The sequence below is a fragment of the Numenius arquata genome, chromosome 21 (assembly GCF_964106895.1).
Source record: "Numenius arquata chromosome 21, bNumArq3.hap1.1, whole genome shotgun sequence".
In the NCBI taxonomy this organism is placed as follows: domain Eukaryota; kingdom Metazoa; phylum Chordata; class Aves; order Charadriiformes; family Scolopacidae; genus Numenius; species Numenius arquata.
In genome coordinates, this window is record NC_133596.1 from 646060 (window position 1) to 667180 (window position 21121).

At 50.4% G+C, this 21121-nt stretch overlaps 1 protein-coding gene across 1 annotated transcript; it reads right to left on the reverse strand.

Moving 5' to 3' along the window:
• Positions 1–15145: 15145 nt before the first annotated feature.
• CITED4 (Cbp/p300 interacting transactivator with Glu/Asp rich carboxy-terminal domain 4) lies at positions 15146–17324 on the reverse strand. The gene is made up of 2 exons (XM_074162101.1): positions 17234–17324; positions 15146–17016 (listed from the first exon to the last, which is right to left on the reverse strand). Exon 2 carries the CDS (start codon positions 17002–17004, stop codon positions 16390–16392), a length of 615 nt encoding a protein of 204 aa, XP_074018202.1. The 5' UTR covers positions 17005–17016; positions 17234–17324; the 3' UTR covers positions 15146–16389.
• Positions 17325–21121: the final 3797 nt, after the last annotated feature.

Genomic DNA, 21121 nt, shown 5'->3' on the forward strand with positions numbered 1-21121 from the left:
TCAAATGACATGCCATATCTGTACCCCTTGAGTTGAAGGATCTTCCTGGCAGTGCTGGAGGTGATCGTAGGGGGAAAGGAGCGGTGCTGGAGCTCTGCAGGACAATTCCTCTCCAGGATCACATGCTTTGATAGCTGTCACTGATGGGATGCAAAGGACAGGACACTGGTGATAGCATGTCTGACCATCTTGTGTGTGTTGGCATAGAGGGGTGTTTATGTCAAGCCATGACAGAAACCTGATAGACTGCCTTCATTTTCTGTGGTGCCTCAAAATCCTTGGAAAGTCCCTCAGAACAGAGCCTGGGAAGGAACTGAGCTGTAGGCTGTGTGCCAAAACAGGGGACTGGAGTTGTCAGCAGAGCTGTCTTGCTGCCTGTGTACCAGACAGCGTCCTGTGCTCTCAGCCAGGCTTCACTTCCCCTTCACCAAACTCACAGTGTGGCTTGGCGAGACCTCTCTGTTCCTGCTGTGCTTAAAGCAATAACCAGTCTCCACACCAGGCAGAAATGAAGATTGTTGGCTCTGATTTATTTCAGGAGAGGCTACAGCAGTGTTGATCAGGAAGGCAAAGGCTCCAAGGAGCTGAGCATCCAAGAGGGCTCCCACTCCTCAGGAGAAACTCCTTTCTCACTGGTCATTCATTTGCTCTTTTATTTTCCAGTGGCCAGGCAATATAATAGGGAACAGCCTGTGTGCTGATGGGCTGGAGGGTGCTGAATGTCCTAAATGGTTTTAAAGTAAAGCTGTAGATGGTATCTTGGTATCTGGCAATGGTAAACCAGGGACAAGACCTGGATATCCATAACTGACAAACCAAGAGCATCTGACAATGTGTGTGTATGATAATGATGTGATACAGCTGAGCCAGTACAAGGCAAAACCTTGTATTACAAATCACAATTCACTGTTAAAGTTCCTGACACTGGAAAACCTTGCACAAACTGGACAACAGCGCTTGCTGCAGACAGGGAGATGGGGGATGCTTGAAGGCCTGGAGGAACGTGTCGTCCTGGAGCAGTCCTGGGATGGGGAGCAAGTGGGACAGTGGGCTGGAAAAACTTGGTCAACCACAAGTTTTTCAGTCACATCTATATTTGGTTTCATATCAAGAACAAGGTGATATCTGATGTAAATTCAAAACAATTCACATAATTGGCTGTAGGAAGTCACTGGGGGATGCTTAGCAAAAGGATGGGATGACAATGGGAGCAAAAGATAATCCAGAGAGGCTTTCAGCAGTTTCCAAAGGGCTGCTGTGCTGCACACATCAAAGTACAGGCTCTCTAAAGATGTGTCTCATGGCAAATCGCTTCTGCTTCTGGCTGGAGCAGCTGGTTGTGGCTGCTCATGCCAGCAGCACGGTGGATTTGGCAGACCTCAGACTTGCTGCAGTTGGACAGTTTCTGTGTTTCTGCCCTGAGGCCAGTAGGTGTCGGTACCCAAGTGATGCAGGATTTGGGGAGTCTGTAGAGCTCGGTGCTAGGGGCCCACTTCTAGTGCATGGCCACAGAAGAGATTTTTTGGAGGAGGATGCTCCTGGGTGCAGCAGCGTGGGTTATCGTGCACTGCATACCTGTGTTACCTGAGCACGGGGACAATGATCACAAGGCTTTTATGAAGCGTGGACTTGGCATCGTTGAGCAGACAGGAAACTGGAATGGAGCGGAGATGAAAAGATTTGTCTGAGACTGCACAAGAAGCCTGTGGCAGTGTTAGAAAGCAGACCTGTGCCACCTAAACTCGGATTTAGACTAAATAACAGTCATTCTCTGACAATAGGTGTGCAAATTTGTTGCTGTGCCACTGTAGTGGCTGAGCCATGCTGCCAGTCCCCGGCATGTCCAGCTTCCCCGGATCCAGGACACAGAAAGCATCTGCAGGCCCTTGCAGTGCCTGGTGAGCAGTTTGGGGCTGGGGGGGGGGAGGTCCCCAACACACGAAGTGCAGGAGCAGAGCCTGGTGGACCAGCATTGGCTCTGCTCCAGTGGAAGTGGCCAGATGAGCCATGGGGAGCTCACAGGGCAGAAAAGGAGTTTTGCAGAAGGAGTTACAGCAGCAGAGATCGCTTTAGGGGAGATCCCCATAATGATGATGTGCTTATAGTGTGTTCTGCTTCAGCGAGGAGGAGGATTTCCAGGGCCCTGGCTCCTCACTCCAGTTGCTGAGGGGACAAAATATGAAGATGTCACCTCTGTTACACACAGCCCGTGCATCCCTCCATCTTTGGAGCAAACAGCATGGCTGCGGGAAGGAAGAGGCCGGCACCAGCTCCTGAAAAATGACCCCAGTGGCGTGAACACCCCCCCGCCCCCCCAAGCACCCAGTTCCCTCAGTGCTGTGGCTGGACTGGGCTGTGGTTGTCGCCCAGTGCCACCGGGGGGCAGCAGCGCCCCGTGGGAGTTCCGGGGTGGCAGGGGGCTGGCCCCCTTCCTGCCTTCGCTGGCTCTGTCAGGGGCCAGGGCTGCTTAGCAGTGCCCGTGCCAGGGCGATGCTGTCACCATTGATGGGTCCTGAGCAGTCTGCCCTCAGCACCCCAGTGTCCCTCCTCATTTGGGGACAGCCTTGCTGGGATGGTGAGCAAAGGCTTCTTGCACTGTGTCCCTGCTCTCCTCTACTTTACACCAGCTGCTACAAAGAGCTGAGTCCAAGGCTCTGGCTTGGAAGAGGACCCTGCTAATCTGTAGGGCTTTGCCTCTGCTCCACCCTGCGCATGGAAAAACCCTCCTGTCCCAGTTCCAGCCCCTTTCCATTGGGCATCAGAAAAGCCTTTCCATTGGGCTCCTAGGGATGAAGACAAAAGGGAAGGTCAGGGTGTGCTTTTCAGAAAGTGCCAGGATTCCAGAAACCATGTCTTTACTGGGGAGGTCTGAGAGCTACTTTGACTTAAACTGAGTCCTTAAAGAAGTTCCCGTGCGGCACTGCTGGGCTGAGCGGCCCTGTGCACAGAGCAGAAGCTGTAGGCTCCCTCCCGTTACTCATAACTCTGCTGTTGTCACTCTCACTTTGACAGAGAATTCACCGATCTGTTTTTCACCTGGAATACTATGTATTTTAGCCCGTGGTCCAGCTCGGATGATTTGTGAAAGTGCGGTACGGTCCTTTAGCGAGAGGCTGTGCCCTCACACCCTGGGCACTATTCCAGCACGCTCAAGCCCCCGGTCATTCTTCTGACATCCCATGTAACCCAGGTCAGCAGGGCAGAAATGAGGGACCTGACTGAACATCCTCCATTAATGAGTCTGCCCCAAGGCAGGCTGCCTGCTGGCCCTGTGGAAACGGCAGCAAACGCTTCTGTGCAGGACGTGACCTGGGGTCCCCTGCCTGCCTCCCCACCGGGCCAAGGGCACTCCTGCTGCCTGCCATGCCCTGAATTGCCTGAGCTTCCTGAGCACAGGGAGGAAGATGCAGGGTTTTGCATACTGAGAAGATAAGGAAGGCTTTTTTCAGCTCGGAAAGCTGTTTATTCTTTACAGTGTACTGACACCAGAACGGAAAGTACCTTTTCCTGAAACTGGCTATTTATAAACAGCTTGCTGTGCTGAGCCTTCTCTTGCAAGGGGGCAGGGACTCTCACAGCTTTTCTTTCGCTGCCTTGAATTCACCCAGAGATCCTTCAGACAGGAGCAAATAGAGCAGATCTTGATGACCATCTGCTGGGGGCACGCCACAGCACCAACAGCTTTTAATAACTCTTTGGAGTTACCAAACTCCAGTGAGTGTCTAATTCAGCCCTAAACACTTTGGCTGCACAGTCAGTGCTATGGATTGTTGCAAAGGCTTTGCAGGAGAAATTAGTAATTTGTGGCATTCATGCCTTTCACGCGTGAAACAGCTGTGCTTGTCTAAAGGGGATGATCCTGGTGGTGTACGGGCAGGAATCAGCAGCAAGTTTAGCCGTGTCCTTCCAAGGGGCGGAACAGTGTGGTGTTCACTGCATGCACACACTTGAGGTGGGTTTTGTCTGCCCCGAGATGTCTAAAACAGCCAGCTTTCCTTCCCTGCCGAAGGAGAGAAATAGGCACCTTCAAATCGTATCTCCATGAGATGGCTTTCTTAGGATTTTACTTAGTTGTGTAGGGGTGCCAGGCAACCCTCTGCCTACCTCCCCCTGACTTGCTCCAGCAGGCCAGCAGCTCTGTGGGCAGTGCTGAGCTCCTCTTCCTCCAGGGACACTAGGATCCTCTTTTGAACCTCACCAGAAGCTCCAAGGAAGCCAGGACTAGGTGTAATTATTGAAACTACTGCTACTTCCCTGACCTAGCTATGCCCCCTTTGCAAACAAGGTTTGCTCTTGGCTGCTCGTGTACAGCACCACAGCATTACTCAGATTGTCCCACCTGTGCTGATGTGGTGGCTTTTGGTTGTGGCTCTTAGTAGCCTGGCATAGAAGACCAGTGTCAGTGTGCCTAGCAAAAGAACCCACAGGACTTCGGCCAAGAACGAAATAATGAAATAAACCCCTCTGTCCCCTTCTGATGTTTGTCTTGGTGCTATTGGAGAAAGGAAGAGGTGTGCAGAGGGATGGGGAGAGGATGGGGCAGGCTGTGCAGCTCTCCAGCCACGCAGGAGGAGCCAGGTTTCAGCAGGGCTCTGCGCAGCACACACAGCTGAAGCTGTGAAGATGGATGTGTGGCTCAGAGCCGACAGAGTGGGAGAAGATCAGAAAACTGTTGAATTGAGGTCTCTTCATCCCCCTTGGTATTTCAGTGGTCATGAGCAGGTCATGGACTTTTGTAGCAGGCTGAACTTGCAGAATTCCCTGGAAATGTGAACTCGGGGATATTTCTGGCAAATCTGGAAAGGAAATAATCTTCCATCCGGAGGCTGCAGGATGCAGCACAGCCCCTTGCACACTGAAAGGTCCCAGTGCTTCTGAGCCGCACATGTACAACTGACAGCAGGACTTCACTGACTTGTCAAAACTTTTCTCAACTCTCTACACAGCCCTGCAATCAACTGTCTTTTGTGTTTACAGTTGAAACAGGAAAAGCAGGACTCGGTCCATATCTTGGTGTAGCAATTATGAAGCAACCTAACGGCAGTCCGTAACCAGCATCTGAAAATTGTGAGTGTTGTAACGTGCCATAAACAATGGCACACCCCCAGAAGAGACCCTCAGCATTCAAAACCTGCTGAGGGGTGGGCCACAGAGTAACCTACTCTTCTTGCTAATCAACAGCATTTTATCAAAGATTTGAGGTGCAGATCCCCCCCTCTTTCCAACTCCTTCAGGGCAAAGGCTGAACTGGGAATTGAGGTGGGATCAGATGCTTGCAAAAGCAGTCACTTGCAAAGCTTTTACTATGGGCTTAGTCCTTTGTCTCTGGAATATCACTCGGATTTGGCAAAGAGATGCTTTCCCTAATCCCCATTCATGCAGGCACACATGGAAGCTCCTGGGAATTCCTGCTGCACTGGGGGCTCAGGTTCAGCGAAGTGGGGCTACACCATGAGTACCGCACAGTAGCATCCTCAAGAGACCCCAGCCTGTCTGCCCGGCTCCGGGCAGCAATGCACAGTCCCTCTGCATTCATCTTCTTGGCTGTGGTGTCCTTCCCCATGATCCAGAGATCTCAGAATACACAGCTGTTGACCCAAAAGAGAGAGGACACATGGAGTCAGCAAGCAAGCAGCCAGTGCTTTCAGAGCCTCATCCGTGTATCTGTTTGCGGATCCAGATCTACAGGGACATGGAGGTGACCTGAGGCAGGCTATAGCTAAGCTGCCCCCTGCCCCCATGGCACTGCTCCTCTGTGCAAAGTCTGGTGGAGATGGTGCTTTTTCCCCCGGTCCTGTGTGGCATGGGGGTATTTTCTGTGATGCATCAGAGATGTGTGTCAGCTCTTTGCCCTGCCATGCATGGACACTGCTGTTTACCAAGTATTGGTTCCTACCTGGGGAGCACATGTTTTGCAAAGGGCCAAATCAAGTTCTTTCGTGACTCCAGATTTCATTTGGTGCATCATTAATAACAAGGAGGTGAATTGTTACCTATTTCTCACACTGTTTTCCCAGAACAGACCTGTTGCCTTGTTCCTTGTCCTGCTGCTGGTGCTGCAGGTTAAACCCAGCTATGGTGGTTCTCAAAGGCAGCCAGGAAAAGGAAAGAAAAGGATGAGGTCGCTTTTTGAGTGTGGTGTGTCTAAGCACTGAGGTGTGTCTGAGTACAGGGTATTCCTCAGATGTGGCACCTCCATTGATGGCAGAGGTTAGGAAAAGGAGGAGAAAAGGACAACGTTGGCCCCAGGCTGCTGCTGGGTGTGTGTAACTGCAGCTGAGGGAGGATGCTCCTGGGTATGCCTGATATAGGATCTGAGACTTTTGTCCACCTCTGGCTTTCTCACCCCTACCCAGTGCCATGAAGGTGCTGTGTAGGTCACACCAGTCCTCATGGTCCAGTGCACCAGGCAGATATGTTTTTTTTTCTAAATAAGCAAATAAGTCCAGAGACATCTTGGTCTGATTCTGTCATTTCCTGGAAAGCCCCAAGCCCTCCATTCTAAAGCTTTGGCTTTTACGGAGAAAGTCAAGAAAGCCTCTGGCATCCTTTGCTATGGCTGCAGATCTCTTATCCTGCTGGTCTACCAATGCTTAGCCCATGTAGGATAGAGTTGGGACTGCAGCTCTTCCTGCAACTATCAATGAAGAAGGACTTGAAAGCAGTTCTCTCAGAAATCTCCTTAAGTTGGAAAAGAAGAGTCATTCCACCAAAGCTGTCATTCCAGGGCCAACAGGAATATGATGGTTTTCATGTGCATTTGGTGCTGGTGCCTGGTCACAAGGCTGCATTTTCTCCCAGGATCACAGCAGCCTGTACCTGAGTGAAGGACTCTTGCTTCTTTAGGCATCTTCCGAAGTTGCCTGCCAGCATTTTCAGACTCAGCTCTGCAATTAGCCTCTCTCTCCAAGGTGGATCATTTGTGCTATCATTTTGTTGAAGTCTGCAGAAGGACCTGGCTTGTCCCCTGAGATGCCGAACAGCCTATGAAGGCAGGTGGCTTCTTTGTTAAAGCTGTGTGCCATGGGTCCATCCCTCCTCTGCCTTAATCAAAATGCCTGAATTACCAATTCCAGCCCTCGAACCCAGGGTGCTGTATTTACTTTGCAGGCCAGCAGAGAGCATGATATACAGCAACAGGGTTTTTTAGGGGATTTCTACTGCCTTGGCCGTAGAGTGTCTACAAAACTCCTGTGTTGTGAGCAGGTGACTATCTCATACGCTAGTGGAGGAATCTGGAGTATTCTCAAATGCACATGCACAAAACCAGTCAGTTTCTTTCTCTCCAAAGAAACAAAGTGGTATTTCATTATTTTATTACAAGAAATATTCCAGTTTCCTTAGCAGAGGACTGGATCTGTTCATTCATTGCTACTTTGCTCGTTCGTTCACGTTGGTATGTTGCCCTCATGGTTTAATTTCTGCTATCTTATTGGGAAAGCCATGTAATTAAGAAAAGAACTAGGAAGTTTAGGATGGGAAATACTGTTTGAAATGACTAATCTTTGAAATTCGGTGTTGCAATGTATTTGCTATATACGTCTAGTAGAGACTGTCAGTTCTTTGTGCATGGCAAATGTTACTTGAGCCTACTTGGGCCTACTTGTATATAGGCCCCTCTTAAAGAGGTTTATATACTAGAAGATATCTTTAACTGCACAGAACAAAAAATACTTTTCTTGGCTGAAATAATGGCATTTTCAGTTGTCTTCTCCGGACTAAAATATTTTCCATGAAGTTTTTGAGGTCAAGTCTAGCAGATAAGAAGATTATCTGTAATACATTTACTCCAGGTTCCCACTCAAACCTTTTTATCCACGTAAGAATTATACACCCAGATGCGACAGACTCCAAACGTACCTGAAATCACATCTGAAAAGCAGCACTGCTGATGGCTGAACAGTGATGGAGGCTCCTCCCAGGCTCTGGCAATCCTATTGAGAAATTACAGACTTTTTTTTAAGGTTTACCAAATTCTCTTACAGGCCTTCCTCCTTCGAAGAAATCCAAGTAAGACTTGACCTGATGTCTGCCATATCCTGTAGTTCTGTGAATGCTGTAATTCCTTACAGGCTATCTGTTGTCATCTACATGTGGATGAATCTGCAATCATGTGGCATTAGTGTTGTGGAAAAGAGCTGTGTGCACCGCAGTTATTTTTGTCCCATGCCTCATTTTGAATTTTCAGTAGAATTTACCTTCAAACCAACAGACTTTTTCTCTAGAAGACTGATGTTTGACTGTTGGCCTGAACCCTAGGCACACGCTCTGGGGCTCTGAAAGCAGAGGAGATGGTGAGCACCAGCAGCAGGACTGGGAATGCCCCAGCAACAACGCTGCCCCATTGCCTCGACCCTAGCCCTGTTCCCTCTCCTCACTTGTAGGGAGGTGCCATGGTAAAGCTCAGTTTTAAGCACACACGGCAGAACATGCATGATGGGTCAGAAGGCAAGTTCTGGCCACAGAGGGGAATATCTTACCTGGTCCGGTGTGTTCTGGAAAGAGAGTGGCATTACAAAGTAAGATGCAAAAGAAGTTACTGCAGCAAATAACTTCTTAGTAGCAGTATCTATGGCTGGGGGTGGGAATGTCCTGCAGGCCATTAGTTGGGCCAGCTTTAGCTCTCTTGATTCCTCTTGCTGGTTCACAAAGCTCGGTGTGAACTGGGTTGGAACGTCACTGTGACACAAAACTGCGGCTCAGCAAGTTTAGTTACAGATAAAGATATGGGACTTGTGAGCTGATCCTGAATAATTTGCAAAGGGAGAGTCAGGCTGGATTCAATTTCTTCCAGCTGCCACGGTTCTCTTACAAGAGGTCTAAAGTTTGTGTGGTTTCACTTCTCATGCTGACTTAGCAGCATCAGGAGTAGGACAGAGAGCACCCCTTGGCTCCTTACTGAGAGCTGCTGCGTCAGGGATGGAGCATGTGGGGACATGGGAGCAGGAATTTCCTATCCTCCATCTAATCAGCACCAAGCAGGAGATAGCTGATATTCAGTGGTGTGTGGACCACATGGCTAAATTAGGGCATGTCAAAAAAGAACTTCTGGAGCTGCTAAGGGACTCGGGAACTAGTTTTGATCTATGCCTTGGAAGAGGTCATTGAGTCTTCTTCTCTAAGGCAGGTAACACCACACATCTCAGAGAGATCCTCATCAGCTTGTGACCTGAGGACCCTGAAGAGGAAACACTACAGATGTTTCTGGCATTCACATAACCAGGCTTATCTCTAGTTTCTGCTGTGAGCAATAAAATCACCTGGTACATGACATGTCCTCTTGGTCCCCTCAGGGAGAGGCTGCAATCTCATACCAAGCCAAAGTGATTCTGCCCCATTGTGGCAGCTGTGAGGCTCTTTGTCATCTGTTTGCCATTGGCTTCTTTTATCCAAATCGGTCTTTTTCCTTGACATTGCAGTGAGGCAACACTATTGTCAGGGAGCCCAAGCTAACAGGCAATAATCAAGGGTCTCAGTGCTGTCCAAACACAGTGTGTGATGGAGTTGGAGGTGGTGGGGTAATGCTTTCCTTGGGAGGCACCAAACCCACATCTGATACCAGCCTCTGTCTGTTGCCATATGCCCTAGGAGGAGAGAGGGGACATGAGGGGGGACTTACCTGTAAGACAGGCCCAGAGCTAACGTGCAGAGCATTCCATTAAACCCCACTGTAGGTGCAGTGCCACTGTTTGTGTGAGGGGTATCCTTAGCAGCCAGCTTGCCTTTTGAGGCAAGTGCTGTGATTTGGTTTGGGAACTGCGCAGGATGACATCAGGCACAGCCGTAGTTTCATTTTCACAAGATATCAGTATTTGACTGGGAGCACTTAACAGAGTGGCTAGAGGAGAAAACAACATCTGAGACAGTTCTCTTGTAGCCAAGAATATGAAAACTATTTGACTGAATATTTCTCAGTAACAGTGTTTTGGAGTTTGAGGATGAGGTAAATTGTAAAGTCCCCTTTCTTCCTTCCAGAGGATTCATAAGCAAAGTTAAGATGCCTCAAGAGCAAGTTGCATTCTCATCCTGGCTGTCTTCAGCAGGAACAAACTGCCCCCAGAAATGTCTGCAGAGAACCTGAGCAAAGCTTACTTCTGCTATTTTATGATCAGGAAAACTCAATCAGGTTTTTATAAAGGCTTGAGGGCAGAGGGATGCAGAAACTCTGAGCAACCAAGAAGAGGAGGCCTGGCAGCATGGAGAAGAGGAGCAGACGGGACTCCTCACTCCAAACTTCCAAGGCAAACGCAAACCCAGTGATACAGGGTTTAAAAGAATGATGAAGAAACAGAACCCTAAAACTCAAATGAAATCCAGCGTTGAGCTCAGGAGTGTCACCCTGAATGTCACAGGTACGATTGCTTGTCCCTAGAATACAGGTCGGAAGCCATCCAGGATCTCACAGGTAGAGCACTGTCTCCTGAAGCCGAGGTGGAGTACATGCAAAGGTGGCTACAAGTACGGTATTATCCCTTGGGAGAGATGTCTGGAGTCCCTGTGTACAGATCTTTGAAAATATTAGGTCAGTGCCTGTGCCAGCCAGCGACCAACTGGAAAGGGAGAAATTAGGGAAGAAATGAGAGCAGTGCAGCACTGAAACAAGGGTCCAGAGAGAGCCCATCCTCTGAAATTTTCAAGATTTGACTGTACAAGGCCCTGAGCATCCTGCCCTACCTTTGAATGCAGTCCTGCTCGCAGTGGGAGATTGGACTGCATGACCTCCAAAGGTCCCTTCCAGTCTAAATCTTTCTGTGGTTCTGTGATGAGTGTTTGAAATATAGAACAGCCAGACCTAATTATAGCATTGGAGAAATCCATGACACATCTACAGCTTAAACCAGTGCTGTTCCCTCCCCCATCCCATAAAACTAGAGACGGGACAGAAAAAGGTGATCGCAACAATCTACAACATAAAGTGATTCTTGAATGGGGAAAGGCTCAGGAGGGAACACCACAGGAGCTCTAAAAACATTACTGGTGTGGAGAAGGTGACCAAGGAATGATTGGGAATTAGTGGACACCCAACAGAGTGAGAGAGTGGCAGGTTTAAAATGAAGAGGAGCTTACAGAGCTTAAGCTTCTTATGAAAAGCTTGCTTACATCTACATAACTCCCTTGTGGATTTTGTTGGCACAAGACATTGCTGAAGTAAAATGCACCTACCTATGAATTAAAAAGTGATTGCAGGTATAGGGTGGGTAGGTCCATAGCAGGGTATTTAACATGGTAAACACATAACCTGTGGTTCAGCGCTCCTTGGACCACTACTTTCTGAAAGCTGTGAAGAAACATCATGAGAAGGACCACGTACAATCACTTGATTTCTGAAATTCCCTCCCTTAACTACCCAACCCCAGAGAGCAGGTAGGGCTAGACAGGCTTTTGGCTTGGCTTTCCCTGGCAGTTCTAAATCCTTTTGGCCGCAAATGGGACTTTTTGGCGATGTTATTCTGACTCATGCCCAAATTTCCAGTTATGGTCAGTGAGAGCGGGTACACACGCAGATGGGTAACCCTCAGGCTTGGCCAGGGGGTTTCTGGGGTGCACAGCACCGCCTTGACCTGTGTGTGATGGCAGTGCCTAAGGCAGAGGGGATGCTGGCCCACTCACCGTGACCCTTCTCAGGTTCACTCTCCAGCACTGTGTGATCAGTGGCTCAAAGACTTCCTGACTCAAAAACAGGATCTTTTTATTCAGGTGGATTTTTTTCCCCAGGCTTTTCATCTATCTGCTCTTCAAAGCCATGTGTCTCAGCACCTATGTGTCTCCTGCACCATAAGAGGTGTCCCGGGTCAGGCCAAAAGACCTGACAGATAGTTTCATATCCTGCCTCCAACATTATCCTCACTAGATGCCTTCAGCAGAATACAAGCATTTTTGAACCTGCAACTTGCCAGTCTCCTTAATGTCTTATTGCTTGCATGGAAAGAAGATTGAACAACTGCATCCCTTCTCAGATACTTTCTGAAGTTGTGGTTTGGGAGGCCTCAGACAGAGGCTGCCCCACAACTTTGATCCTCTGGTTGTCCTTCTCTGGATCTTTTCAATTTCCACCACATCCTCTCTGAGCCAGGAAGATGGTAGGACAAGGACATTACACAGTCCAAGTTGGAAGTGAAGCGTGCAGACATACAGCAGCATAAAGTGATGGCCTCTGCCATGTTCTCCGGTCTGTTCTGAACACTTTGTAACAGTCAACTGGCCTTCTGGCCATATAGAAGAGTTCATGTACCCCCACAAGTGTTCATGTACCTCCCATGCTGTCAGAAAGAGCTTTGCTGTTTGAGCTACACGTTGCATGCAGAGATACCTCTGTTCACTTGGGTTTGGACCTGGCCCCTGCCACATAAATTTGTAGAGATCAACAGGTATCTTCCATTACACCTGGGGAAAAAAATTCCCTAGCCACCTTCCCCTTTCACTTATTTTGTACACCTCTGTTACCCATCCTTCTCCTTGCTGACTGAGAAGTCCCAGTCTATTTTGTGGCTTCTTTTGAGAAACGTTACTCTGTCTCAGTTGTTTCCTCTTCCCCTAGTTCTACATTATTATCATTTTTCTCGTGAACAGACCAGAATTTTGGACAATTTGCTAGCATGGGCAGTGCACACGATGCAGCTGAACTATGTATTGATACTGTAGGGCATTCACTGTTTAATTCTGCTTTCTATTCCTCTCCTAATGATTTCTTTCCTTTGCTTGCCTGGCTCCTCCTGAAGCTGAGATTTTTCATAGGAACATTCATGTAACCTTTTCTGAGGGCTGTGGCTAGTTTAGAGCCCAGCATTGTGTATGCAGTCAAGAAAGATCGACCCTACACATATAGCACTTCATATTTACCACTTGCTGCTCATCTTGTTGCCCAGTCATTTACTATTAGCAGTTCCTTTACCAGCTCTCTGCACTGGACTTTCATCTTTGCTACTCTGAATCACCAAGCACTATCAGCAAACTTCATCACCTTGAGAGCACACGTGGTCAGAGACAGGGATGTAGAGGTTTTGTCTTTCTGTACATGCTTCCAGAGGCTGCCTCAAGAGCTGGTCTTCACAAGAATAGTTACAAAATCTGTTAGGAGTATAACAGAAGGTCCAGCCTAGGTGAGGGGATGGGGTGGTTGTGTCCCAACCATCCCACCTGGACTGGGCAGTGGTGTGGGAGAACCTTCCTTCTTCCCCAGGGCAGAAACCAGGCTCCCAGGATGGCCCAGGAGAGGTGCTTCCCAGCAGCTGTCTGTAATCACAAACTCTCCATGAGTTCACTTGTGTCTTCAAAGCTCCCAAACAGATTGGCACTGTCATTCAGCAACGCCTGCAGTGCTCAGAGACCAGTGCTTTGGAGCATCACCCCGCTGCCCTCCTGCCTGCTGCTGGATGAAGAGGTCAGTGCCAGCCAGATGGGAAAAGCAGAGCTCAGCCTTGTTGTATTTGAGGTGATCTTGGTTGACTTCGAGAAACTTCGAGGTCGGGGGGTCTCCCTGTCCTGGCATCTCTGCTCACTGCATGGTGCCAGCCACCCTGCCAGGGGAGGTGGGCAGGCAGGCTGTCCTGAAAGCAGAGCGGAGAGGGAGAACTAGAGCTGCCCAAGCTGCAGCTCCTGCTGCTAAGGCAAGGCACGCAAAGCAGGCAGCACAAAGAGGAGCAGTCCAGACTGCAACTAAACCAAGAAAGCATTAGAGAGGCGGCAATGATTGGACTCATCCAATCTAACCCAGCCAGAAGCACTAGGCCTGTAGCAGAAATCGTAAGTGTTTTTGGCCTGGGTTATCTGGGAAATCATAAAGGCTGACCACAATTAGCAGTGTCTTTTGGGGAGATGAAGAGGTAACACACCCAAGGAGTTCATTCCTGCTCTGAAGTTTACTTTTGTTATGAAAGCAGACATTGAGATAATCTCAATTGAGCCTGCTAGGACAGACTCCCAGGAAAATCCTGACTGGGACCCCCCAGTCACTCCACATCTCTGGTAATACCAGCTCCCTTCCTCTGACTTAAATCAACGGCCCCTTTCCCAGTGCATCCACAGCCTGCAAAGAGGACGTACAGACATGTTCCTCTGTCCAGTTTGCATCAAATGCTTCTTATGGAGAAACGTGTTCCTGGAAAACCTCTGCAGAAATTGCTCAAGTTGACAATCCTGCATCCGTGGGCTGGCCACAGCTCCCCTCTTGTAGCTGGGACACCGTAGGCCACAGTGGTATGTCACGGTCTGCTCCCCCCACAACCACAACCGACAGCCTAGAACACGCCTGTTTATTTTGGGGTTCAGCTACCTGCACTCTGATGAACAAATCCAGTTGCCAACTCCTCTCTGCTTACCCACAACCTGCTGACCAAGCCATCTGCTATTCTGCAGATGCACAGAGAAAGCAAAGGTCTTCCAGGTCTCCAACAGCCCACCACCATCCCGCTGACAGCCCAAGCAGGACTCTCCCACCTGCAACGCAGGACCCTGCCATTTACTTTTTCACCAGCTCTCCAGATTGCACAGGCATACCCCCCAACAGGACAGAACTTAACACTTGCTTTTGAGTTGTTCAAGGAAAAAGGCCAGGGGACACTCACAGGCAATCCAAAGTGTGGTCAAAGTGACCCAGCCACTCCAATACCAGTACCCAGAGCCCTATTGCTGCAGGGAAGGGACACATGGGGTTATTCCTGAACCCTGCACAAGGACTGGCTGGGAACCGTTTTAAGCTTTGGAAGAGTAGGAGATCAAAGGCTGTCTTGGTTTTTAGAGCCTCTGTGGTACAGAAAGCTGCAGCAGAGAGCTGCTAGCAGAGCCGCCCCCCAGCCCTCAGAGCTGCACTTGGTCTGAAAGAACTGCAAGGAGCCACCAGCTACTCATCTGAGCACCTCAGGTCAGCCACAGCAGGGCTGCAAGCAACGGCAGCCACTGCAGCAGGGCAGCACCATCCACCTTCGGAATTTGCCCCCAGTGCAGAGAAGGAGCATCTCATCCTCCCAGCCAGACTTTGAGGATTGACTTAGTCCAAGCATTAAGCTACAAACGCAATCATTACACCTGAGGTGTCAGGTGGGGGACACCAGTGCCTGGATCCACAGCCCACCGACAGGAGCAAAGCAAGCCCAGTGCTCGACACCGCACTGTGCCCGGGCCAGAGACAAGCACTAAACAAATGCATACTGGAGATACTTCAGCTTTTATTTGCAAATTCATCTGTACATTCTCACTTGGTTGTTGAGTGACAGCTGCCAGGAGCTGTCAGCAGCAGGGGGCAGCAGCAACTAGGAGTTAACCGGAGCTTTCCACAGAGCCTGGAAACGAGACAGCAGAGGAAACAAAACCCCACTAGCTTTTACATTTAACCTTCTCTGAGTAAGGGAATTAGAAATCGAGTCATCTTTATCACATTCAGAAAGGTGCTGGATTTACAGTCCTGTGCGTTCAGCATAAAGATCTCGGGTTGCAGTGACTTTCTGCAGAGCAGCATGAAAACTGTCCCAGGCTTTGTTTTTGAAGCCAGCATCTTAAAGCTGCAGTACTCTCCATGCATCCTTCCCAGCACTCCCAAAGCCAAATAACAAAAGCAGCCCTTGCAAATAAATAATCAGAGGAAAAATAAATAAGATTAGATCTTGAATATACAGTTACACGGTCTTTATTTGGTTTCAGAGGTGGAAAAAAGTGGAGCTAGACTGCAGCTTTAAGCCTTATGCCTGAATCAGCCTCAAACACTTTGTAAATTTTACAGTTGATCAGCTCGGGGATCCGAAGTTCCACAGAGATGAACATTTAGGCACATACGCACACCCTTCCCCAAGGCATTCTTTATTTTGCTCAGCCAAGTTAAAAAAAGCCTGCTGGAGGGGAAGTGCCCCTTCAGGAGCTGAACAGACACGACTGAAGACCTATTTACTGCCACAGTGAAAAGTCCCAACAAATATCAAACCCCACCCATATTTGCAAGGGTAAACTAGTTCAAACCATGCACCGAGGTGACAATCCTCTCTCGGGGGATTCTTTAACTTTGCTGGCACCACAGAATCCTTGAGCAAATCCAGCCACCGGCAGGGCTGCCAGCTGCCCATCGCTTCCTGTGCTCAAAGCCTAGTTGTGGAAAGTCGTAAGTCCATTATTTCTACTTAAGCCAGAAATCCTGTTAATGCCATTAGAGGCAGGTCTACAGCAAGAGCTCTTGATCTGCTCCCTCTTTGGGGTACGCACTCCCTCCCCAGGAACTCCCAAATGAAAAAACACACAGAAGAGAAAAGCAATCCATTTCAAGCCAGTGTCCGATGATTGTCTCTTTGGGGAGGTCAGGAATCCAGGAGAGGGCAAGGCAGGGGAAGGGAGGAAGACGGCAGGTGGAGAAGGAAGTTAGAAAAACTCAAAACCACCAAGACACGAGGAGGAGCTCAAAGCCCCTCAACAGCTGATGGCACTGGGTTGCTGTTTGCTAACAAAGTCTGAAATGAAGTCAAACTCGTTCTGTCCCAAGAATAGCTCTGGCAGCTCCTGAATCCGGTCCAACCCCAGTTCCAGGACAAGGGATGTTAAGACCTCCTCATCTATGAGATCAGTGTCCATAACGTTCAAGGTCAGCGCCGGTGAGGGCATGTGCTGCATGCCTGGGTGCTGGCTTGGCCCCACTCTGTACTGCTGGGCACTGGCTGCCATGGGCCCATTGCTCATACCCAGCGGGTGACCCTGGTACTGGGTGTTGAGTTTTTGTAGGTGCATGCTGGCCATTAGCTGCTGGGTGCCCACCGGCCCCATGTACTGCTGCTGCTGACTCGGGCCATTGAACATCATTGCGTTCTGCATCTGGTGGTGGCCCATTTGTCCGCTGAGGTTGGGTCTCGGCCTCATCGCACCATCCATGCCAGCCCCTCCGTAGGGCATCATCTGACTGGCAGCCGGCAGCGTCCTCAGCACATGCTGCCCGTGCTGCGGGGGTCCCTGCAGCCCACTCACCCCCATGCGGTAGCTCTGCAGTCCGGTGCCACCGTGGCTCATGGACATCATCATGTGCTCAGCCATGGCTCCAGGGCCCTGCAAGGCGACACACGGCTCAGGACAAGACTCCCGGGGACAGCGCCGCTTCCCGCTCCCGTCCGAGCCGGCTCCGACCGAGGATCCCGGAGCACCCCCCGCCTTCGCCCCGAGAGGACAGCACCGCGCTGCACCCTCCCCGCCGCCGCACAAAGCTCAGCGCGGCGCCCCCGCGCACCGCCCCGCGGAGCCGGGCTCTGCCCGGGCGGGTACGCACCGATCCGGGGCTCCGGCGGGCAGCGGGTCCGCGCACCAGCAGCGTCGCACCGGCCTGGCCCGGCTCGCCTCGGCTCGCTCGGCTCGGCTCAGCGTCCGCGGGGCGCCGCGCTGCCGGCTCTTATAGGGACGCGGGCGGGGGCGGCCCCGGCCCGGCCCCCCGCTGCCCATTGGAGCGCGGCCCGGCCCGGCCCGGCCCCCGACGGGGCGGGGGGGCGGCACAATGGACCCGCTGTGTCCCCGGCTGGCGCCCGGCACGGCACGGCGTGGCTGCTGGTGGGGCTCTGCGAGCCGTGTTCGCAACACGCCTCCCGGTCGCGACACGCCCCGTTGTCGCGACAGGCCTAGCTTGAGGGGGACTGGCTGTCTCCAGCACGTAGGGCACCGGTGTTGGCAACTCCCCACTGCCAGGGCTTTGGGATCCGGCGCTCTCCCCTTGTGTCCGAGGTGCAGACACCTTGGGCAGGCTGGGGAGGAAAGGAATGGCAGGCACCCAGGACCCTCATCCCAGTGCCCCCAGTTTCCCACAGGTACCTTGCTGGGAGCAAGGAGCGTGCTCTGTTCCTGTACAGGATGCCAAGGTCCAGCCGTGCTGCCTGGTGTTACCATCCCCACAGATGGTGCATGATCCCTCCTGTTTTCCATCAAAAAGGGCAAGGGCATGGGGGTGGTTGGGAACAAGGGATGGTGTCCTTGGGGTGCTGGGCTGGGGATCCCTCGGTGTCGTATGGGCACCATGGTTCCTCCAGGGACACTCAGTTGCAGAAAACTTGGGTCGTCCCTGTTCAATACCCCACTTAATGTACCTTGGGGTCAGAGTTGGGCCTGGGGAGACTGGGCAACCTTAGAGAGGTTATTTCTGCTCCCAGCCCGTTGCAAGCCGGGAATGGGGATGTGCTCATGTGAAGCGCTAATTTTGAACTGTATTTGCTTACACTGTATTCACTCTGCTTCCTGAGTAGAGACCCTGTCTGCCTCTGATACTGCAAATGGCATAAGACCAGCCCTTTGGAGAGAGCCGTCTCTCCAGGGCCGCCTTCTACCCCAGTGTCATCCTGACCAAGCCTTTCTACCTGATGGCACGGCTGGCTGGGGCACAGGTACCTTCTGTGGAGGTTGTGGTGAACTTCCTATTCCTACTGAAGGATGCGCACACAGACCTTTGCCAAGTGCTTCCAGGGTCACTGGTACCCTCGCCCCTGCCAGCATGTGCCTTGGTGCAGCAGAGTGCTGGTCGTCAGGAGAAGGGTCCTCGCTTGGTGGCAGTTCTGGTTGCAGGGTCAGCAATGGGATGCTGCCACACAGTGACACCTTACCAGCCAAGGTGATTCAGGTTGGTTACTGAGTGGCATCAACTGGATGGTTGGTCTCTCTCCTAGCAAGGATGCATCCACATTCTAGATACAGCTGGCAGCAAGGTGAATGTTACAAGCAGAGATTTGCTGGTATAACCCTGTCTGCAGCAGTGTCTTTCACCTCTGAGTCGAGTTTTGGCTCACAGGGTCCCAGTACAACACGCTCACCCACTGAGCCACCCTGGCCAAGTTATTTCACCATGGACCTAGACTACAGTGGCGCTGGTGCTGCCTGTCAGACGTGGTGCTTTCCAGTAGCGTAGGAAAGGACAGTGGTGATTTTTCCCCTTTACTTTTTTTTTGAAGGAACCTAGAGACTTCTTTTTGAAAGATATTAGTGTTGCATGGTTACCCGCTTGGAAGGTAGGTGACGGCACAGTTAAACTTGCTTCCCAACTTCATTCTACCTTTGTGTTTCCTCCTGTGCAGCCTTCAACTACAGTGTTACAGATCATGGCTCCGGTAAAAAGACAGATCTTTTCTGGAGACTTGGAGCAGGCTGTTTCATAGAGTTTTACGTGTTCTGTGTATTTGTTATGCTCACAGACCCAACTGAGCAGAAGGAAGTGCCAAAACATGTTTCAAAGGTTGCTGAAGAAGTTGTTTGTGGCTAACTGTATTACTTGAGAAACAAGGTCTAAGTATATACTGTCATGAAAGGATTGAAGTTAAGCAGCAGAAGCATCTTGGGTGAGTGCCTGACCACACAGCACTGACCTGAAGGGTTACTTATATGGAATATCTCTATATCAAAACACCTTAAACCAGCAGCTCAGAGCAGATAATGCCCAGAAGCCATCCACTTCCAGATGTGAGCAGCCAGGAATAGAAAGTGTCTTCTCTTACCCGGACAGAGCACAGGGCCATTAACCTCCAGGACATTCTGGGAGTCACTTTTATTTGTGCCACCTTCTGCCTTGTTAAGTGTCTGGGATGGGTTTCAGGTGTCGTTGGTGAGCCTCTAACTGATGAATCAGTTGGTTAATTGTTTAATGTAATTATGTAATGATTGTTTTTTAACTCTAGAGGTTTTGACAAATGCATTTTTTGTTGCTAATAAACACATGTTCACATACGTATACTGCCTGCCTGCGAGTTCACATGCAGATGCACACCCAGGGAAGGAACAAATACAAGGGGAGTGTCTGCCCTCATCTTTGCAGATGCATCCAGCCAGAAAAGCCTCTCTCACTTGGAGGAGAGGTGCAGTGTGTACCTCAAGTCCTGGTCAGGGGACAGAAATTCTTAGACAGGGTGGGAACGGGCTCTCCACACCCATTTGCATTACAGAAGACCCCAAGGGTTGTAAATGGCCCATCGTTTTGGAAATAAAATGGCAGTTGAGAGAGCACACTTGCTAAAAACAAGTGTGAAAGTCCCCTCCATCTCTTCAGTGACTTATGTCCCTTCTCCTTTGGGAAAGCTAAGCCAGATCAGCACGTCATCCAGTTTGAAAATAATTTGTCCAGAAATGGAGTTCTGTTGGCTGGGATCAGCTCTCTGATCTAGCTTGGTACGTTGTGCCCTAGATATTTCACCAGCATAACCTGGGGTGTTTCGAGAGGAGGCAAGTGCCTGCAGAAAAGGAAAGGTGTAAGGGGATGGGAGGCATTGTGGTTGTGACAGGTGTCCACAGCCTCCACGTTTGCCATGTTGTGTGTCACCAGCCTCTGCTCTGTGTCTACAGGAATTCCTGTTCTTGAACCAATTATATCTTATTTTACAGGGAGCAGCGTAGACTTGTTTGCTGCATTTCACACTGCCCAGTCAATGGCTGGGGAGCAGAGCTGGATCCCTGTAGTCCCAGTAGCATCTCTCTCACGGGTCTTTTTGGCCCAGAATAAGCAGTGGTTCCTCATCGTGCTGAGGTCTCAAGTATTAGGGACCCAAGGCACTGCAGCTATATTTACAAGGCACTGTGTGTGACTGGTCTAGCCCCGGGTTTGCAGTCTCTTCTTCATCTCCCTGTGCCTTGCCATCTGTCATCAGCCCGTGGACAGACTGGCCTTGCTGGGAAAGGAGATAAACTGCCTGTGTAACAGATCCAGCCCTGGGGCTGTCAGTTGGTCAGCCCTGACTTAAGTCACCACAGAAGCCACCTCCAGGAGTGTGTCATTCACAGCTTCCTGACATGGGATTTCCCCAGTCTGGCTGTACTGGTGTCATCAGCCCTGTGTTATCGAGGCTGGATTACCCAGGCTGGGAATTAATCAGATTGTTGCTCCAGTGGCACCAGTTTGACTCTGCATGACTGGGGATCTGGAAGCACCGCCTGTGTGTCTGCGTCCCAGGTCCAGGCATCCATGTGGGTGGGCATCGCTTTAGGGATCTGATCACCAACACATCGCAGACCTTTCCTTTTCCCTCTTTGGAGGGTGCTCGCAGCCTGATGTACGGCCAGTCTATGTCACCTGGGATTTTGTTTCTCTAAGATGTTCCCTCCTCATATTTGGGTGCTGATCATCATGCATCAATTGCACAGCTCCAGAGGTATTACAGTGGTAAAATTATGTCTCCAGAGTCCCCCAGGGATG

Bases quoted from the DNA above. Each gene is read 5' to 3' on its own strand.
- CITED4 (XM_074162101.1), bottom strand. From the start codon at position 17,004: ATGGCTGAGCACATGATGATGTCCATGAGCCACGGTGGCACCGGACTG.